Raw genomic sequence first — 20168 nt, forward strand, 5'->3', positions numbered from 1 at the left:
ACCCTAGCGCTTTAGTGCGCCTTGCATCCCAAATAACTATGGAGGGGGTAAATATGTTTGAGTTTTTATAACATATGGGTGAATATGGTGATGCAATTAGCCCAATATTTTGATGATAATGGACAATGTTATTCGTCACATTTTTGTTTTATGGTTTGCAGTGAAGAGGGTGAGTTTGTTAATTGAGACTTTGACATGATTAGAATTCTGGTGGGGAATGGATATCAAGACGCGGTGAGTGGAAAATGTCGTGGATTGAGAATCAAACTAGCAGCGTGTGATGTAGATAGACAAACATATATTTGGAAGTGAAGGGGAACATTTCATGTATGGTCATGGTGGGTTGGAGAAGGACGATACTGAAGTATGAGAAGTGGAACGTGGACAAAGCCTATTTTCCGTGGGGTGGTAATGTTAAGGGCTCAAGTGTATTGGACTTAGAAAGTATATTGGTATAGAAAGTCAGTAATTACTAGAAATAGGAATTAGGCGAGGGAAAATATAAAGGGAGGAGAGTTGGATAGGGAAATTCATTCATGCATTTCCTTTCTGTCTTGTCTAGCAGTGGAACTGCAAGGAAAGGGAGTGTCTTTCTTCTTGTAAAAGATTTTATTCTTGCTGACTGTTTCATTCAGATTAGTTTTCTTAGTGGATCAGCCAATTTCTCTTTTTATTTTTATTTTTTTTAATAAGAAACGAAATTTTATTAAATACTAAAAGGTTTTTAAAATACATAAATTGGACTAGTGGTCCACTATCTACGAAACGCTGAACAATATCCTAACCAAATCAACATCAACAATACATAAAAGCTCAATCTCTCAGTAAATCTGATATCGAAACATTCTCAAATTTTACGCGAGATCCAATCCAAGTAGCTATTTTAATCTTGATTTTTTCCCAACACTTTTCACTCGTGTTTTCGAGATTGTGAAAAATTCTCCTATTTCTCTCACACCGACCAACAAACAATTAACTGCCACTCTCCAAAAAATTCTGCCCCTCTTACCGAGAATCTATCCCAGATCCGTAGCGAATAAATCTTGCGTCAATTTTGGCACCACCCAAACCAATCTCAATTCTTCCAAAGCCCTAGCCCACAATCCACTTGTGAAAGTACAATAAATCAACATGTGATCTTGAGTTTCTGTCTACTTCCGACACAACACGCACCAATTAGGGCACAGAGCACACGTAGACCATCTCTTTTGCATCATTTCAGATTTCGGTAACTTACCTAGAACCGCCGTCCACGAAAAGATCTTAATCTTGGTTTGAATCAGAATCTTCCAAATGACATTAAAAAACGGAAAGACGGGGAAACGAATGTTTGAAAATTAGGAATCAAAGAATGACTTAACTGAAAAGAGACCTGATCGATCCCCATCCCGCACTCGGACATCATCTACCCCTTCAATCAATCTGATCCTCTCTAAAACTCCCAATAACGAACTCAACTCGTCTAACACCTCATCCTGCAAAGCTCTCCGAAAATGCAGGTCCCATGAATGGGAAGAGGACGCATTCTCCAACAAAGCAAAATAAGATATAGGCAAATTATGAGCCAAAGAAGGTGGAAATAAAAATGGATAAGGATCCCGAAAGGAAGAATCCCCCTACCACCTGTCCTCCCAGAACCTAATTTTAGTACTCTCTCTAACCACTGATCTCACATGTATATGAAAAGTCGGGTAAGATCTAAAAATAATCTTCCATTGGCATTTGAAAGTCACATTCCTTGCTAAACCCGCATCTCAACCATTTTCTTGTAACCCATATTTACTCGCTATAATTTTCTTCCACATCGTCTCATCTTGAACATAAAACCTTCACCACCATTTTCCCAACAAAGCCTTGTTTTTCAAACAAATATTCCGTTTACAAATTTGCTCCCAAGCAACCAGATGACAATGTGATTCACCCTCAATTCCATTCCAAAGGAAATTCCTCATAATCTTCTCCATCGCCTCCGTTATGCCCTTTGGTACCCTAAAAAGTGACATGAAGTACATCTGCAAAGCATTAAAAACGGCCGCAATCAATGTTAATCTTTCCTTCTTGACAGCAATGATTATTCCAGCTTGCCGATTTCTTTGATAGCTTAGTCATGATGGGTTCCCATAACGATTTTTCATAGGATTACCTCCTAAAGGCACCCCAAATATTTAATTGGTCATTTCTCTCTACCACATCGATTTGCTCGGTTAACTCATCCACTTCTTTTTTTTTGCAGATTAAACCCAACAAAGCACTCTTCTCCCAATTGATTCTTAGCCCTAACATTTCACAAAACGACCTCACAACATCCACCAAAAATCTGATATGATCCTCCTGCTTAACAAAAAACAGTGTGTCATCAGCATACTGAATATGCGATATCTCAACCCCGACCCACCTCGAAGCCTCTAATAAAGTCCGAGGCCTTTGCCTTGTCAATCAATCTCTCCAACACATCCACTATGAAATTAAACAAAAATAGTGGTAGAGGATCCCTTTATCTAAGCCCTTTTACCCCTTGGTCTTCCATTAATCATAATCGAAAATGATACATTCGACACACAACCCTGTATCCATCTTCACCATCTCCAAATCCCTTCTTTCTTAATACAAAATCAACATTATCATATGCTTTTTCGAAATCAATTTTCAAAACCCACCTTTTTTTCTTCTTCCACCTCATTTCTTCTACTACCTCATTCGCAATAAGACAATAATCAAGTATTTTTCTTCCCTAAATGAATGCATTATGAGATTCTTATATTGTATATGACAATACTTTCTTCATCCTTGCAGTTACACTTTAGCTATGATCTTTATGGACTAGTAGTAAAAAAATTCTTTGACCTTGATCGAATCCTGTCTCTTCCGGATCAAACATATACATGTCTCATTGGTAATACCATTTATATCAACCCTTTCGTAGAATTCACTGAAAACTTCCATTAAATTAACTTTAACAATATCCCAACACTCCTGATAAAACACCAAGGTAAATCCATCTGGTCCCAAGGCCTTACATCCATCACACTCAAAACACTGTGTGGGGACCCGGACGCTAATCATCTTCTTAATCATTTTTGGGATTTAATTATCAATTAAGATAAATAGGGTCTAAAATTTTTTCTTTCACAATGCAAGGGCGGAACGTAATGGAATTTAATTAATATACATATCAGTATAAAAATACAATTCTGTACAATACACATTCAGACTAGACTAAGGTTCAACTACTAGATTCCAAGTGTTAGAACCATATCAACAACAAGTCCGGAATCACCACGCTAAACTTGTCCTCTCTCATCATCTTCTTGACCCCGATCATGTCCCACCTGTTGTCATGCACACATACAAACAAGACAACAGCCGGATAACTCCGGTGAGAATAAATCCCAGTATAAACAATGTGTACATGCCATGGTATAATAAAGCATGAAACAGATATCACATGTATTATAATCTAACAATGCGAATCGATATCAAACTTTAAATAAAACATGAATTGAAATCTACGAAACATAAATTATACAATCTGTAATTCAACTCATGACTCGGCATCTCAGACTCGACTCATCTCTCATCTAATCTAGGGATCCCGGTGAATAAGAACGTAACAGGTCTCCCACCTACTACTACCGGTCACGGTGGCGGTACGTTCTTATTTCTGGACTTTGGTCTAGTCTATATCGAATAATCTGTAATAAGGATGCTATCTGTATCTGAAGAATCTCGATATACCAAACGTCCAGTGTCTTGGCATGTCTGTCCAAGACTAAACCTATTCTGACAATGTGCAATGGGCCAGTGACTCCTCTGTCATAGTCTAGCCCCTCTGTCAGTGACTCTCACTCAATAGCTCTCTGCTTTCTACTTTTTAATTCAATAGAATAAACATAATCATTAAAATACAAAGGTATAAAAACAATACCATACAAGTATGTGGTTTAGGGAAACTCGAGTTAAATCTAACTCAAGTCGATCTCCCAGTTAACATCGATTTATACCTTTCTCTTCTCGATCTGACGAAGTCGAAGTTTCGGGTTCAAATCTGTCCATTCCCAATCTAGCAATGACAATCGAATATGTATAATATCAGTGAACAACTCAATTCAATACCTGTTCTGATCAATACTCAAAGCAACACATAATCTGATCAATGTCAACGACATACAATGCAATCTCAATCACTATTGAATCTGATCAAAATCAATCTACTGATGTCTCGACGGCATATAACAATACGGTCTTGATAGACCCGTCAATCTCAACATCACAGATATAATCATACAACTCATAATCGCTACCAATACGAATCATAATCTCAATTCTGTACAGTCTCGCAATACCGGCAATACAATATCAGTATATTCGAATCAACAACTCATCTGATCCAAATCTGAATAATATCAATATACCCAGCGATACAGTATAAATCAGATATCAATTCCAACACCTCATAATCGATTACAACATAATTTTGATATCAAATCGGTATAACCACAATTGAATCAACTCTGAAAATTCATAACAATGCATAAACAGTCTGTTCTTTAATCCGGTTTCGATTATACGATGTCTATTGTCTCGAGAACAACATATATGAATCATATTCAATTCCATCAACATCATATTTTCAAATCATATCAAAACGTAATAAAACTTACGTCCTTGTGTAACTCGTGTCGAGAGGAACTCAGAATTGAAGTCGGATTCAAAATCGGACGGACGGATTTCTCACAATTTACAATTTAACCTACAAAAACAAGAAAGTTTTTTTCCTAGAGAGTCTCGGCTCTTTTCTCTCTGAATTTCGAAAGAAGACATCATATATATACTGCATGCAACACCAGGAAACGTGGCTTATTTTTCATGCTGCACGTCACACCGCGGGTGCGCTCACTTTTGCACCGCGGGTGCGCTCAGTGTACTGATATACATCAAATTTTCTAGAAGCTTGGACCGCGGGTGCGCTCCCTTTGGTACCGCGGGTGCGGTGCACGTTCTGCCCCAAAAACGTACCCTACTGCCCTCCAAGCGCGTGTGCGGTAGAAGCTTAAGCGCGGGTGCGGTGGGTATTGAAATCAAAAATCCAACTTTCTGCCCTTACACCGCGGGTGCGGTCTACTTCTTGGCGCGGGTGCGGTCTCTCTCTTTGTCAACAAACTCAATTTGCAACGTCGCTTCTCCACGTCTGTTCTTCCATCGCCTTATTCATAATATATAACAATTCAAAAATATCAAACTAAAATCTCGGGCATTACACACTGCCTTCTTGAACTCATCTTCTAATTATGGTTTCTCAAGCTCTAAACCATCTCGTCATCAATGGGGCACCACTCCACTCCATCAATACCATGTCCCCTTGTCTCTAGTTTACTACACAAATCCTTGAAATATTGGACTATGATCAATACTGTTCGTTCCTCATCCTCAGTAACCGATCCATCATCCCTTTCCATTTAACTGATTCTAGCCTTACTCCTCCACTGATTCAAAAGGAAATGAGAGAGCTTTGTATTTTGATCCCCTTCCTTAACCCATTTGACCTTTGCTTTTTGACTGCTCATTTGATTTCTTTGACACACCATTTCTTCTAACGTCCATGTTGCTTCTTTTCTTTCAGCTACCACCTCTTCATTCCCCCGACCCCCACTCTCCATCTTGTCCAACCTACTAATTTTTTCTCTCAACTCAGCCTCCCTCACTTCTGCTAACCCAACACCTCTTCATTCCATCTTCGAACTTTACTTTTAATAGCCTTAAGTTTCTGCTTAAATTTATAGAGGCTATGTAGAGAGGTCACCGTTGTGGAAGAGGGTTGTTATGAGTAAATATGGGATGCAAGAAAATGGATGGGAGTCATGGGACGTGGGTTTAGCAAGGAATGTTACATTTAGAAGTCTCCTAAAGATTGTTGCCCAAATTTATTACGGATCTCTTTGCTTCATAACAAGCCTATTATACAATTCATTCAAGAGGAAGGAGATCGGCTTAATTCTTCTTTATCTTGGGTTTTGCACTTTCAAAGGGATTTGAGTGATGGGGAAGTGAGATGGTTGATTTCTTTGTTAGGGGTTTTAGATAATGTTAGGTTGGATGTGGATGGTGAGGATTTCAGGGTTTGGGAAGGGGATTCCTTAGATTCTTTCTCTGTTAAATCCTTTTACGATTCATTCTTTCCTATTAGTGCCTTTCCTTCTTCCCTCCTTTTAAATTTATTTTGAAAGAACTGATCCCACACAAGGTACAAGTATTCTCGTGGATTGTGGCCTGGCTAAATTGCCAACTTGCGACACGATGCAAAAACAATGGCCTAATTGTGCGCTATGTCCAAACTGGTGTATCCTATGTCGAAAAGAGGATGAGACTCAAGATCACTTACTTTTGCATTGTCCCTTTCACGAATGGTATTTGGTCAAAAGCTCTGGAGGAGTTGAGTTTGGTGTGAGTTGCTCCGAGATCTGTGTGTGAATTGTTTATCTTAGATGGAAAAAGTACTTTTTGGCATGTGACAGTCTATTGTATCCTTTGGTCAATTGGTTGGAACGGAACAACAAAACCTTCGACAATATAGCAAAGTCGATTGATGAATGTTGGGATAAGATCAAGTTTAGGGTTGCTGTTTGGACAAGGAAGCACCCCGATTTTGTGCATTTATCGATTTCAGATTTAGTTAGGGATTGAAACTTTTTTTGTTGTTGATGATGTCAGAACTTCTATTACCTTAAAACAGAGATTGCTTCCATGAGTTTGTAATTAAATGATTTCATCAAGCGAGATTGTTTTCTGCTGCATTTTGTTTGTTCAAGCCTAGTCTTGATTTCATATCAACCTATGTTAAAGTTATGCTGTGAATGTCAAAGATTCTGTATCTATCCGACAAATACAGGAGTTCTCTGCCTTGTTTGTGAATTATTTTGAATTCATAGGGGAAGTCAATGGACTGGAGGATATGTGATGGAATTTCAGAGTTTGATTGGTTCAACTCCTGTAAAAGCAAGGGAACAGCCTGAAGAAGCACGATTTTCTTTCCTTCAGGGTGGTTATGTTGAAGATTTGGAACTACAAGGTACTTGGATTCTTTTGTCTGATTTGTAGATCTTTTAACTTGACAATCTGAAGGATGCCTGCATGGTAAACTATTGAAGATGCTTATTTTTCTGCTGGAATGCATATTTTATTATTGTAGTTATTGAAAAGGCAACTTTAATAATTCACGATTTCATCTTTAGTATTTACCAATTCTTCTGCATACATGCTACTAAATATGTTATACGAGAAATTTCTACTCCTGTGGGGCATTATTGTGATCTTGAAGATGACTGAATCAATCTCTTAAACGGGTTGTGGAAGAGTATTAATTCCCCCACAGTTTTTAAATTGCAAAAATATGTCCAGCTATAATAAAATGTAGTAGCATAACATGTTCTTTAGATTTATTACCGTGCTAGAAGATGGTGCCAACAGTTAAACTAACTAGTTTTTGAAGGTCTCGGAAGAGTAATCATTATGAACTTCTCCTTTCCAAGGATAAGCGTTTTATGTTACAAAAGAATACATCATCTACAAATTAGACCTGGACCATTGCTCAGTTACATGTTCATGTATCTTTTTATCAGTCTTGCTCCAAAACGTATTTTGCAACATTTCAAACAATTAAAAAATGACATTTTACCTCTAGATGTCCTTTATCTTCTATCCAGGTGTTACCTCTGATGGTATTGCCCCCAGCACCCCCCATTATTTCCCGGGCATCATGTCAAAAAGGTTTCTTCTGTTAAAAAAATCCCACTTAATAGCAATCATTGCGTCAATCTCTCTCTCGAAAGATGAAAGGGCTCCCACCATCGTACAACATCTTCCGACTCTAGGAATTGGGGTCTTGTTTTGTGTTAATCTATTATGATTTGGAATTAGCGTTGTCTTTGTGGACCTCTGGTTCATTTATTGTAACTAAAAAGTGAGAGCTTGTTTAACGAATGTAGAGAGATAATTTTTTAAAAAATGCTCTCCCCCTCATTTAACCGTCGCTCAATCGGGTTCTTCCACTGTTCAACCAACATCTTCAAGTCCTGAGTTTCGTCGATCGCACCTCCCTTCTGTCACCGGCGCTAGCCGTCTACCGTCGGCGGCCCTCTACCTTCACACCTTTCTTCGCCGTTCTCGCTTTAGACAAATCGAATATGCTTTGTCCCCCTCTTCGCTACCTAGATAGCCTAGCTGCGCTTTTTGTGACCTGAACAACCAGATAGCCTAGACAATCCTTTTTACCTCACCGCGACTCCAAGCTTAGTTAGACCAGACAACTAGATGACCTTAGTGTCGACCTGAACATAACTGCTCTGTTACCTACCTACAAACCGAACATAGCCAGTACAATAACCACAGCTAAGATATCAGTCATGAACAGAGGAACGAATCGGGATAATTGCAGGACAGCTTGCGAGGTGAAAATAGAGCAGAAATTGTTTCTAATAAGCAGTGGTAGGAGGGGCCTTACTGTGTGTATGACGGAGAGAACTAGAAATGCGAGCTATGGGTTGGAAGTGGATTTGGAGAGCTTATATTGGATCTTGGTGAAATTGTGGGAATATATCAACAAACCACAATCATGTTCTAACTTTAATAGATTTAGAGGAAGAGAAGCAGTAATTTATATGCAGAAAATTGTGAATGACCGAGGAAGCTATCTCGGAGTCTCAAAAATTGTCTGGAGGGGAAAGAGGCAGTGCATCATCATGCCAAGTGGTCGATCTGATTGGGGTTGGAAATGGGTGGCACACAATCTGTCCAGATTTATGAAGAAAAGAAGGGATAATGTAATAGCATCAGCGAACAAAGGAGACCTATGGAACAATCACAAAAGCTTGGAAAATTGTGCCCGAACCACATTAAACAAGGGATTGTAGAAGCTGATACTTATGATCAATTACCAGCATGTTTGATTAAGGATTGGAGTAAAGCTCTCATCATCACAAGGGAATGTGTCAATACATCGTGGGATTTGGTGCGCCTCACTCTTCGGAAGGCAGTCCAGAGGAATATTGAAATATTCCCATTTCAAGCCAATAAAGCAATATGGTGGCCACATAACGAAGAGGATGCCTCCTTTTATCTGCAGATGAAGAAATGCTTTCTGGAGAAAAAAGTTACCTTGTCATTTGATAGATGGAGGCAGCAAATCAACTGTGATGAAGAAGTGTTCGAATGTTGTAATAGCTGGGTGCGTTTATTGGGGATACCTTGGGACTTATGGTCCACTGTGCTTTTCAAAAACATAGGAGACCAATGTGGAGGTCTATTGAGCATCAGTCAAGACAATATTCAACTAAAAGATTTGTCGGCGGCAAAAATCAAAGTGGTGGGACTTGAAGGTGGGTTCATTAGTAGAAACATAAAGATCTCAACTCAAAGAGGACCTATGGTTATTCGCATTGTAGTGGATTCGGTCAACATATCAGCATATGAAACTTATGAAAAAAGATCTTATGCACAAGTGGTGGTTAATGGTGCTAGAGTGTTGGCGGGATGGGGTAAAGCGAAAGGATTCAACGGAAACGGTAGCAATGTAGTACCTACAAGTGACACTCGCAAATGGATTCGGATGAAACCAAACTTCAGCAAATAAGAAATGAAGAAGGATCCAGTGAGCTTAATCAGAAAGGTCAAAAATTGAGGATGGAGATCAAAGTTCAACCCACAGGACAACAGATAGAGGTAATAAGAAAGGAAGAAGGATCCAGCAAGCGTAATCAGAAAGGTCCAAAAAGTGAGGATGGAGAAGATTTCAAGAAACTTTTTATGCGATGGAGCGGATGGAGATGTACGTAGCCACTTGGTCGCGTGGGAACATATGTGCAAACCTAAGGAAAAAGGCGGATTGAGTGTTGGGAATATTATATTGAGAAACAAGGCCATGTTGGGGAAGTGGTGGTGGAGATTTTAGGCGGAAAATGGGACGTTGTGGAAGAAAATCATTGTAAGTATATATGATTTACAAGATAATGGGTGGGATGCGGGGTTGGCAAGAAACGTTACGTTCAGGTGCCCATGGAAATTTATTTCCCGCATATACCCAACTTTTCAGCATCGCGTTTCAATTAAGGTGAGAGGAGGTAACAAGATTAGATTTTGGGAAGACAGGTGGTGGGGAGATTCTTTTTGATAGAACTTTTCCGGCATTATTTCAGTTCTCAGTGGTTCATAATTTGCCTATTTGTCATTTTGTCCAATTTGATAATGCCACATCTATTCAATCATGGGATTTTCATTTTTTTTTTTGATAGGAAAAATAATTATATTATAAAGAAATTGTTTTACAGTTACATGAAGTGGACTAGTGGTTCACTAATAGCAAAGGTAAAACTCAAAATTAGCAATACACATAAGTCCAATCCCTTAAAAGATCCAGTATTGATAAACTCTGAAACTCTTTATTATGTCCAATCCAGTTGACTATCTTGATTTTGATTTTCTCCCAACACTCTTCTGCACTGTCCTCCAAGTCTTCAAAGATTCTTCTATTTCTCTCTAGCCAGATGCCCCAGCATATGCCATGGATCACCACCCTCCAAAAAACTCTCCTCTTTTTCCAACCCACTGTCCAAGATCCGTATTGTACAAATCTTTGGTAGTCTTCGGTATCACCCAAACAAAGTTCAATTCATTCAAGGACCTTGACCACAATTCATTAGCAAGCTTACAGTGAATTAGCAAATGATCCTGCGTTTCCAACTCATTACGACACAACACACACCAACTGGGAGAAAGAGCACAGTTAGGCCATCTCTTTTGCATCAACTCTGATGTAGGTAATTTTCCGAGAATAGCCGTCCAAGAAAAAATTTGTATCTTTGAAGGAATAGGTGTCTTCCAAATGATATTGTAAAATTCGAAGTTTTGGACACCAATATCCGCGGAGAAGAATGAATGGAAAAACGACTTGACCGTGAACTTCCCAGACGGATCCCCCTCCCACACTCGAAAATCATCAACCCCTTCGACAAGCCTAACCCTTTCTAAAATACCTAACAACGATGACAACTGAACAACCTCCTCCTCTCGGAGAGGCCGACGAAAATGCAAATCCAAGGAGTAATCATTTGACACAATGTCGAAAGCGAAGAAGTAAGATATTTGCAAGTTACGAGCTGAACTTAAACGAAACAAAGAAGGGAACAAATCCCGGAAAGCTACATCCCCCCACCAAACATCCTCCCAAAACCTGATTTTAGACCCCCCTCTAACCATTAATCTCAATAGTCGGTGATAAGTCGGGTAAATTTTAGAGAGAAATTTCCATGAACATTTAAACGGCACATTCATCGCCAACCCTGCATCCCAACCATTTTCTTGTAACCCATATTTACTCCTTACCACAACGGTTCGTTCTCAACGTTGAACCTCCACCACCATTTTCCCAAATTGTTCCTCAAGCAAATGTTTCCGATACCCAATCCTCCTCTCTCTTTCGGTCTACAAACTTGTTCCCACCTTACCATATGACAATGTGATTCACCCTCGTTTCCATCCCACAAAAAATCCCTCATTATCTTTTCCATCTTGCCCGCTACGCCTTTCGGTACCCTGAAAAGTGACAGAAAGTATATAGGCAAAGCATTCAACACCGCAACAATCAATGTTACTCTTCCCCCTTTGGACAAAAAAGCCTTTTTCCACGTTGTCAATTTTCTGTTAAACCTGATCATGATTGGTTCCCAAAAAGACACTTTCAATGGATTGCCCCCTAAAGGAACTCCCAAGTATGTAATTGGCCATTTATACCTTCGACAGCCAATCCTCTTGGCTAGAACCTCCTCTTCAACCTCATCCTGACATAAGCCCAGTAAAGCACTCTTATCCCAATTGATCCTAAGTCCTGACATATCACAAACAACTTCAAGATTTGCACCAAAAATTTTAGGTGTTCCTCCTCATGCACGAAAAATAATGTGTCGTCTGCGAACTGTATATGTGATATTTCCATCTTTTCTCGGCCCACTTCGAACCCTTTGATTAAGTTCGCATCTTTTGCTTTATCAATCAAACTTCCCAAAACATCGACTACCATGTTGAACAAGAAAGGTGACAACGGATCTCCCTGTCGAAGCCCTTTACTTGCTTTAAATTTCTCCCTCGGTCTCCCATTGATCATGATGGAAAACGAAACATTAGATACGCATCCTCTTATCCATCTTCTCCATCTCTCTCCGAATCGCTTTTTCCGAAGCACGAAGTCCAAGAAATCCCACTCCACATTGTCATATGCTTTTTCAAAATCAATTTTCAAGACCCAACATTTCTTTTTCTTCTTCTTCCCTTCTTCCATCAACTCATTAGCAATCAAACAACAATCCAAAATTTGTTTTCCTTCCGTAAAAGCATTTTGAGATTCGGACAATGTATGAGACAAAATTTTTTTCATCCTTGTAGCCAACACTTTTGCAATTATCTTGTATAAGCTCGTTGTGAGGCTAATGAGTCTGAAATCTTTAACCCTTAATGAGTCATGTTTCTTTGGTATCAAACATATATACGATTCATTTGTTATCCCGTTTATGATCCCCCATTCGTAAAATTCCTCGAAAACCTTCATTAACTCCCCCTTGACCACTTCCCAGCAATCCTGATATAGTGCAAATGTATAACCATCAGGCCCCGGTGCTTTGCATCTGTCACACTCGAAAACAGCCTTCTTAACCTCTTCCTCGAGAAATGGTTTTTCAATTTCAGTCCTCAAATCGACATCGATAGATCTCCATTCTACACCTTCAATCCCAAATCTGCTTACATCCCTTTTACTGTACAAATGCTGGAAGTAGTGTATAATGTATTTGATTATTTGACCTTCATCCTCTATAACCACCCCATCCTCCTTTTCCAACTTACTGATTTTTCCTTTGCTTCTTCGGTGATTAAGTAGAGAATGGAAGAATTTGGTGTTGTGATCTCCATCTTTTAACCAATTTATCTTTGCTTTTTGATATAACATTCTATTTCGTCGACACATCAACTATTCCAGCTCGCATTTTATCAGTTTTTTTTCATTTACCCTTTCTGCATTCTCCCTTCCTTCACCCTTTATCTCATCCAAAGTAATAATTCTGTTTTTCAATTCGGCCTCCCTCATCTCAGTCTTCCCAAACAGCTCGCCATTCCATAACTTGATCTCTTCCTTAACAGACTTGAGTTTTCTCATAACCCTCCCAACCTTGAAGTTGTGGGCTATTCCACCATGTCGAAAAATTTTCTTTAAAACTCTTATGTTTAAGCCACATGTTCTCGAATCTGAATGGACTCGGCCCCCATTTAATTTTTTGTGTGTCCAAAACAATTGGAAAATGATCCGATGTTATTCGAGGCAGAACATATTGCCTATGGCATGGGAAAAATTCCATCCACCCTCCCAAGAACGAGAATCTGTCAAGTTTGCTGCATATCGATGTAGCCCTCAAATTTGACCATGTAAATTTCGCATTGAGTAATGGAGGATCAATCAATTCTAATTCCTGCACCAACATTTCAAAGCAATCCATACTTGTTGTCTGAGTGTAGCTGTTTAATTTCTCGTTTAAAGATCGCACAACATTAAAGTCCCCTCCCAAACACCATCTATTCCCACACAAGGCTCGCAAACCCGCCAATTCGTCCCAAAAAACATTTCGTAATCGTGCTTTACATGGGCCATATACTGCAGTAAACCACCAACTTCCTATATCTTTCTCCTTTTCAATACAAACTGAAACCGTAAATTCCCCAATCATATTATCTTTGATGGACACCACTCTTGGGTCCCACATGACCAAAATCCCACCTGATCTACCAAATGAAGGTAGATGAACCCATTCAACAAACCTTGATTTCCAAACACTGGATATGAAGCTTCTGCCAACAACTTCTTTTTTCGTTTCTTGAAGAATAACTAAGTCCGGCTTTTCCTTTCGTAACATATCTCGAATGAATCCCCTCCTCGTTGCCAAACCTCCCCCTTTTATGTTCCAAGAAAGAATTTTCATGAAAAACCCTTTTCTCCCCTTACACTTTTTCCAACCGTATACCATCCATCCCCCATTTCCACCCTTTGTACTCCCATCATTTCCAAACATCCAACATGTTTTTCATGATCAGTCAGTATCATCTTCCCCTCACTGTTGTTATTATTGTCGTGGATATTGATCTCCGCCATACCCGACTTATCACCAACCATTTTATCTTCCCTAACCTCTAATACCCTCCCCTTCCCCGAGACTCGATTGAATGAAAAAGACAAAGAAGAATCAAGTGAAAGTTTGGGTACCTGGTTATGAGAGTGAATATTTCTGTTGAGTACCTTATCAGAGTTTGTTGCGAAGAGATCTCCTATGTCCTCCAATCCCAAACTGGTGTGTGTCGTCCATAGTTGTCAAAGGCGCGCCTAGGCGCGCCTCAGGCGCTAGGCGGAGCTTCAGCGCCTTATGGGCAACCAGGCGACGGTGCATGGGTGGGCGAGCGCCTTTAGCGCCTTGAAGCCGCCTTTCTCCGGGCGATAGGCGTTCCAGGCGTTGCGCCTTTTTTTCAGAACCATGATCGCATCGCATAAGCAGGTTTCTCCTTTATTTTTTAATGACCCAAAGCCCAACTAAATAAGCCCATAACTAATTTCAGCCCACAAGTAATTTATTTTTAAAAAAAGCCTAGTTTTGCTTTGCATGTCGATACGTATTCTCATTTCTCCCTGCCGATTGAAGCTTCTGCCGCACACCATTCTCCCCTGCCATTTCTGCGCACACCATTCTCCCCTGCCTATTGAAGATTGAAGCTTTATTTATTTAGTTTTTCATATAGTTCATTTTTATTAATGGTTGATTTTTAGTAGAACATAAATATATAATACATTCTCTCTATATTATCGCCTCGTGGCTAGGCAATCGCCTTTTGTCGCCTAGGCGTTCGGGCGCTAGGCAGTGGCTCGTCGCCTTGACGTCGCCTAGCGCCTTGACAACTATGGTGTCGTCGCGTCCGAGCTGTCTGAAATATGAGTTTCAACGTCACTGTAATCGCTATCCTTTTCCGACGCAATATCGCGATCCAGTGTGGAATCCCTGTCCTCCCATGTACCATCCTGTCTTCTATTCGATGGTGCATCATTAATCCGCCGTGTGTTTGTCTTTATCACGTCGAATTTCCTTTCTTGTTTGCATGTATCATGAAAACAACCATTTTGCTGTGATTTTTCATTGTGCACTCTGTTCATGGAATTCACCAATCCCTTCTCAAAATGCTCCACCCCTTTCGGACTAACCCTTTTGAGAATGCTGATATGTTTTCCCCCGCACAATGGTTCTGACCCACTTGATTTAGGACCCCTAATCCCTCTCCTTCTCGCTGTGAGGACGCTTTCCTGTTGATTTCCAACAAACACTTCCATTCCTTGAATGACTCGTGTACTGCTGTATTTCCGTTCTTGGTATATCGAAGGAATTTCTCCCCCCAATTCCATCTCTGTGCCATTTGTTTTCTGTTGGCCAGCTTCTCCTTCAGTTATTTTCTGACTGTAATTTGTTGTGTCCTCCTGAATCTTCTCTACACAAACTTTTTCCAGAAGTCCTGTATCATTAGTAGCATGTTTTGTCACTCTTCCCCAGCCAGCTATCTTTCTTGCACCATCAACTACTACCTGTGCATAGGATCTTTGTTCGTATATTTCATACGCTGAGATGTTGATCGAATCAACATAAATGCGAACTGTCAGAGCACCGCGGGGTGTCTGTATTACCAAAGAGCTATTAATGAAACCTCCTTCTAATCCTTCCACTTTGATTTTAGCAGCTGCCAAATCCTTGAAGAAAATTGTATCTTGACTGATATCCACCAATCCACCGCAACTGTCCCCTATGTTTTTGAGCACTTCTGTTGTCCACATATCCCATGGTAAACCAATAATCCTGATCCAGCTGTTGCAGCATTCCCAGACTTCCTCTTCCGTGTTGATGTCACTCCTCCATCTTTCAAAAGTTAAGGAGATCCTCTTCTCCAAAAAGCATCTATTAATTTTCTAGTAGAAATCATAATACTCCCTGCTATTTGGCCACCACATTGCTTTGTTCATTGAAAGGGAAGATCTCAATCTTCTTCTTCACCGCCTTACCAATTGCTTCTGTTACCATTACCCAAGAGATATTGACGCAGTCTTTCGTAACAATCAGTGCTTTATTCCACTCTTTGCTCGAACACTGTCGAAATTCTGAACGGGCATCAATGTCCCCTGACCCTGTAAAGCTTTGACTTGTCTTACCACGATTCATAGATTGTTGAATTTGCTGTTTACCCTTCTTTTGGAATGATACTTTGATTGTTGTGTTGATCAAAACTTTATCAATGTAAAACACCATGCATCTCCAGCCCTCTTCATACCTTCCACTCGGGATTATAATTCGCTGTCTCTTGTTCGATCTCTCATATCTTGCCACTTCAATATAGCTTCCTCGGTTATTGACAAATTTCTGCACAGATACAACTACTTCCCCCCATCTCATTCTGTTAAAGGTTGTAATCGATTTAGGATTGATAATGTAATCACACATTATTTTCCTCAACCAGTTAGCACTCTCACTATGTAGTTCCAGCATGTAGCTCGCATTCCGAGTTCTTTCTGTCACACAGATAGAATCACCCCTTTTTCCCACTGATATCAGAAATAATTTTTGCTCTATTCTCACCTCTTCTACAGCCTTAGCAACCTGGAACTTACTATTCTCCCTTCTTGACATTTCTGAGTATGGTAAAGGATTCAGTTTTGTGGATGAACAGCTTGAATCAGTGTGAAGCTCAGTGAATATTAAAAGAAATAGGATATTATCGGGATGAAGAGAAAATGTAAGTCGCCGATATGGTTAGAATCGGAAATGGTCGGAAATGGTCGATGATAAATGGCGAAGAGCGGCTGATTTCAGTTCGTTAGGAACCAACCCACTGAAATGACGATCGGAAAAGGTAAGCAACTTCGAATTTTCGAATTTTCGAATTTTTGAATTTTTGTAAGGAAGTGATAGTATGAGCGTCGCCGACGGCCGGCGGCCGGCGCCGAAGGTTGTGGAGCTGTCGGTCAACAGATCTCAGTAGAAGAAGGTGAAGATAGATCGGTGGAGGAACCCTAATGTTCGATGTTTGAAAGTGGGGAGGAGCATTTTCAAAAAATTGTCTCACTAGGTGATGTCCGAGTTATTAGGTGTGTTAGAGAGAACTAGGTTGATTGAAGGGGTAGATGATTTTTGTGTGTGGCGAGGGGATTCTTCTCGTATTTTCTCAGTCAAATCCTTCTTCGAGTCTTTTTTTCCCTAAACTCGTTTTTCAGTTTTTCCTCTTTTCCATCATGTTTGGAAGGTTCCGGTTCCAAAAAAGATTCAAGTATTTTCGTGGACAGCGACTCAGGGTAAGCTACCCACCTCAGAGATGATGCAAAAAAGATGTCCATCAATTGCTATGTGCCCAAATTGGTGTGTGTTGTGTTCAAATGAAACAGAAACTCAGGATCATATGCTCATCCATTGTCCATTCACGTTCGAATTGTGGGCTAGAGCTTTGCAAGAGCTTGAATTGGTTTGGGTGTTGCCGAAGTCAACGAGGGATTTATTCGTTTTGGATTTAGAGGGGCTAACCGGTACGAGGGGAAGAATTTTTTGGCAAGTCGCGGTTCATTGCATATGCTGGATAGTATGGCTGGAAAGAAACAAAACAATTTTCGATGATAAGGAAGAAACTAGAGAACATTGCCGGGAAACAATCAAGATCAAAGTTGCTATGTGGATCAGCAATCATGATGGCTTCAAGAATGTCTCCATATTAGGTATTTTTGAGAGATTGGGCTTACGTGTATCATTAACAAAAACTTGATTATGTACTTATGATGAAAGTGGATTACTAGTCTATTGATGTACTAAGTTCTTATAACATCATTAATAAAATAACGATTTTTATTAAAAAAAAATTATTGTAACTAAATTTATTAAATAATAAAATATCGTTTCTTAAAAAAAATGGCATTGACTTCCAATCAAAATCCAAAGACATAATTCCCAAGAGATTTGTCTAAAGGTTGATTAAAAATCAAACCTCGGTTTCAAAGGAAACTTCAAATAATCAGCGGCTCCTAAACCTTGTGAGATCAACCAACCAGTATTATTATGAGAAACACATCCCTTTCTTTTCTTGATGGGGGCTCAGGTGTAACATGAAGTTTTGGTGTAATTCTTGTTATTAATTCCTGATTTGTGTTTGAAATAAGATTGAAATATACTCTAGAAAAATTGAAAATAGAGCATAGCATTTCAGTTTTAGTGTGAGCTACACCTGCTTCTGTTTAAACTTCTGGTTATAATACATTTCAATTGACACTTTAAATGCTCAAAGTGACATTTCCCTATTTAGTCACAAAAATGTTAAAGCTTGTGATCATTCGCTGTTTCTACAATTTCTCTTTTAGAAGCTGCATTTTGTTCCATAATGTGTTTTATGTTTCTCAATCAGACACCCATGCGGTAGAGAAGGATGGAGTTCTTGCATTGGTGAATGCCGCAGAAAAGGCTCTGCGAGTACGTGATGTCAACTCACAATCTGTCACGAAGGGCATAGCAAAGTCTGGGGCTGAATATTTTGCCAGTCGATCATACCATGGCCTTAATATTAATGCAAGCAATTCTCTTCCGGAGAAATTTTTGATTGGGAAAAGTGGAAAGGCATCGGGTTACAAGAATGAGAAGGTGGGGAACCATAAACGGTTTGAGCATTAACAGTTCTTGCATTTTAGATGCATTAGTTTGTTTGGAGTACCTTATGTGTGCACTAGATTTAGATCTATGCGATTGGAAACTAATTTGTGCTTGGTGTTTTGGTCTTTTAATTCATTCATTTATCTATTTTTTCTAAGAACTGTGTAAGAAACTGAAGAAGAGAAAATGTTTCCTATTTTATTAATTCTCACTTTTCTCAAATACAGCTTAAATCCATATAAAGAGGAAATTATGTAATGGGATTTCAATCAATCCCTGCTATTTGGAGTTTAGATGGAATAACACTTGGAGCCACCCCTGTCGAATGGATGTTTTTCTTTTTGAAGGTCAAATGGATGTTCGTTTGAATTGCTTCAATGCACAGCTGTAATACGCAAACTATATTAGTAGCAATGTATATGTTAGGTGTCATCTTTAAAATATCATTAGAAAATAAATAAATGTTATATTTTAACATGTAAAATTAATTATCTCTTGATCACTTTATACGCTATATTAATTTGACGAAATACATCTCGTTCCTACAATGATCTCTATATTAACACAATAAATTACAAATTCGCAACATACACAACCACCAGGAACAATAGGCCCACAGACTCCTTATGTTTCCAATTTGTATTAACCTCGTATTTATGGCCTATTAGTACACATTCCATTAGCTTTTCCAAATTAGCTAAGTTTTCACGTGCAACCCTTTTTCGCCACTGGCAGGGCCATTACTGGGGAAAACACTTGTAAAAACAAACCACTGCCAGAGATTTTCTCATGTTGCCATCTTCCCTCATTATTCACAAACTACAGCCAGAGATTTGTAGATTTCAAGAAGCTCATTCCTCATCAAGTGTGCGCGTCGAGAGGCCTGCAGTTTACCGTTGAACAATAAGATATAGCTGTCCCTTTCTTTCCATGAAATTTTTTTTCAATGTGACAATCGATACATCAAAATATACTTAAAACACAACATTATTCAAACCTCTAAAATAACTCCACTGAATTTTTAAGTACTCCATCGCCTCTCCAGTTTGCATCGTCTAGAGTTTCAGTTATTTGGAGAGGTGCATCCAGTGGGGGTGGCTTCTACTTGCAAAAGATTTCCGGTTACATAGTAAACCATTTCCATGATATACATATAAATAGCTAGAAATCCAATATTTAGTATCCTAATTAAAGGATTTGCTACCATGCAACGAATGAGAGGCCAATTTATTCCTTGAAAAAAAGGATGTTCCTTGATCTCATTTGCACCACGAGATGATCCTAAACGCCCAATTGGATCTCGATTTAACAACGCATGAATCAACTGTCTTGCAGCAAGACTCACCTGGAATTTTGTCATATCAGAATTTCAGCCTTTAGTATCTGCCTTTTAAAACAGTTTCTAAATAAAGTAAGTTTTTTGCA

General features: G+C 39.3%; 2 protein-coding genes across 4 annotated transcripts in view; one reads left to right on the forward strand and one right to left on the reverse strand.

The window, feature by feature from the left end:
• LOC142531664 (uncharacterized) overlaps positions 1 to 18893 on the forward strand; it is a 35196-nt gene extending 16303 nt beyond the window's left edge. The window contains exons 10-11 of the mRNA XM_075637886.1: positions 6927 to 7066; positions 18502 to 18893. Of these exons, the coding sequence (XP_075494001.1) occupies positions 6927 to 7066; positions 18502 to 18764 (403 nt within the window). The 3' untranslated portion in view covers positions 18765 to 18893. The remainder of the gene's footprint in view (positions 1 to 6926; positions 7067 to 18501) is intronic.
• Positions 18894 to 19174: 281 nt separating this feature from the next.
• LOC142531663 (phototropin-2-like) overlaps positions 19175 to 20168 on the reverse strand; it is a 74661-nt gene continuing 73667 nt past the window's right edge. For all 3 annotated transcript variants that reach the window (XM_075637885.1, XM_075637884.1, XM_075637883.1), the window contains 3 exons: positions 19948 to 20088; positions 19741 to 19844; positions 19175 to 19626 (listed from right to left, as the gene is read on the reverse strand). In XM_075637885.1, the coding sequence (XP_075494000.1) occupies positions 19743 to 19844; positions 19948 to 20088 (243 nt within the window). In that variant the 3' untranslated portion in view covers positions 19175 to 19626; positions 19741 to 19742. The remainder of the gene's footprint in view (positions 19627 to 19740; positions 19845 to 19947; positions 20089 to 20168) is intronic.

Source organism: Primulina tabacum, chromosome 17, assembly GCF_025594145.1.
Source record: "Primulina tabacum isolate GXHZ01 chromosome 17, ASM2559414v2, whole genome shotgun sequence".
Taxonomy (NCBI): domain Eukaryota; kingdom Viridiplantae; phylum Streptophyta; class Magnoliopsida; order Lamiales; family Gesneriaceae; genus Primulina; species Primulina tabacum.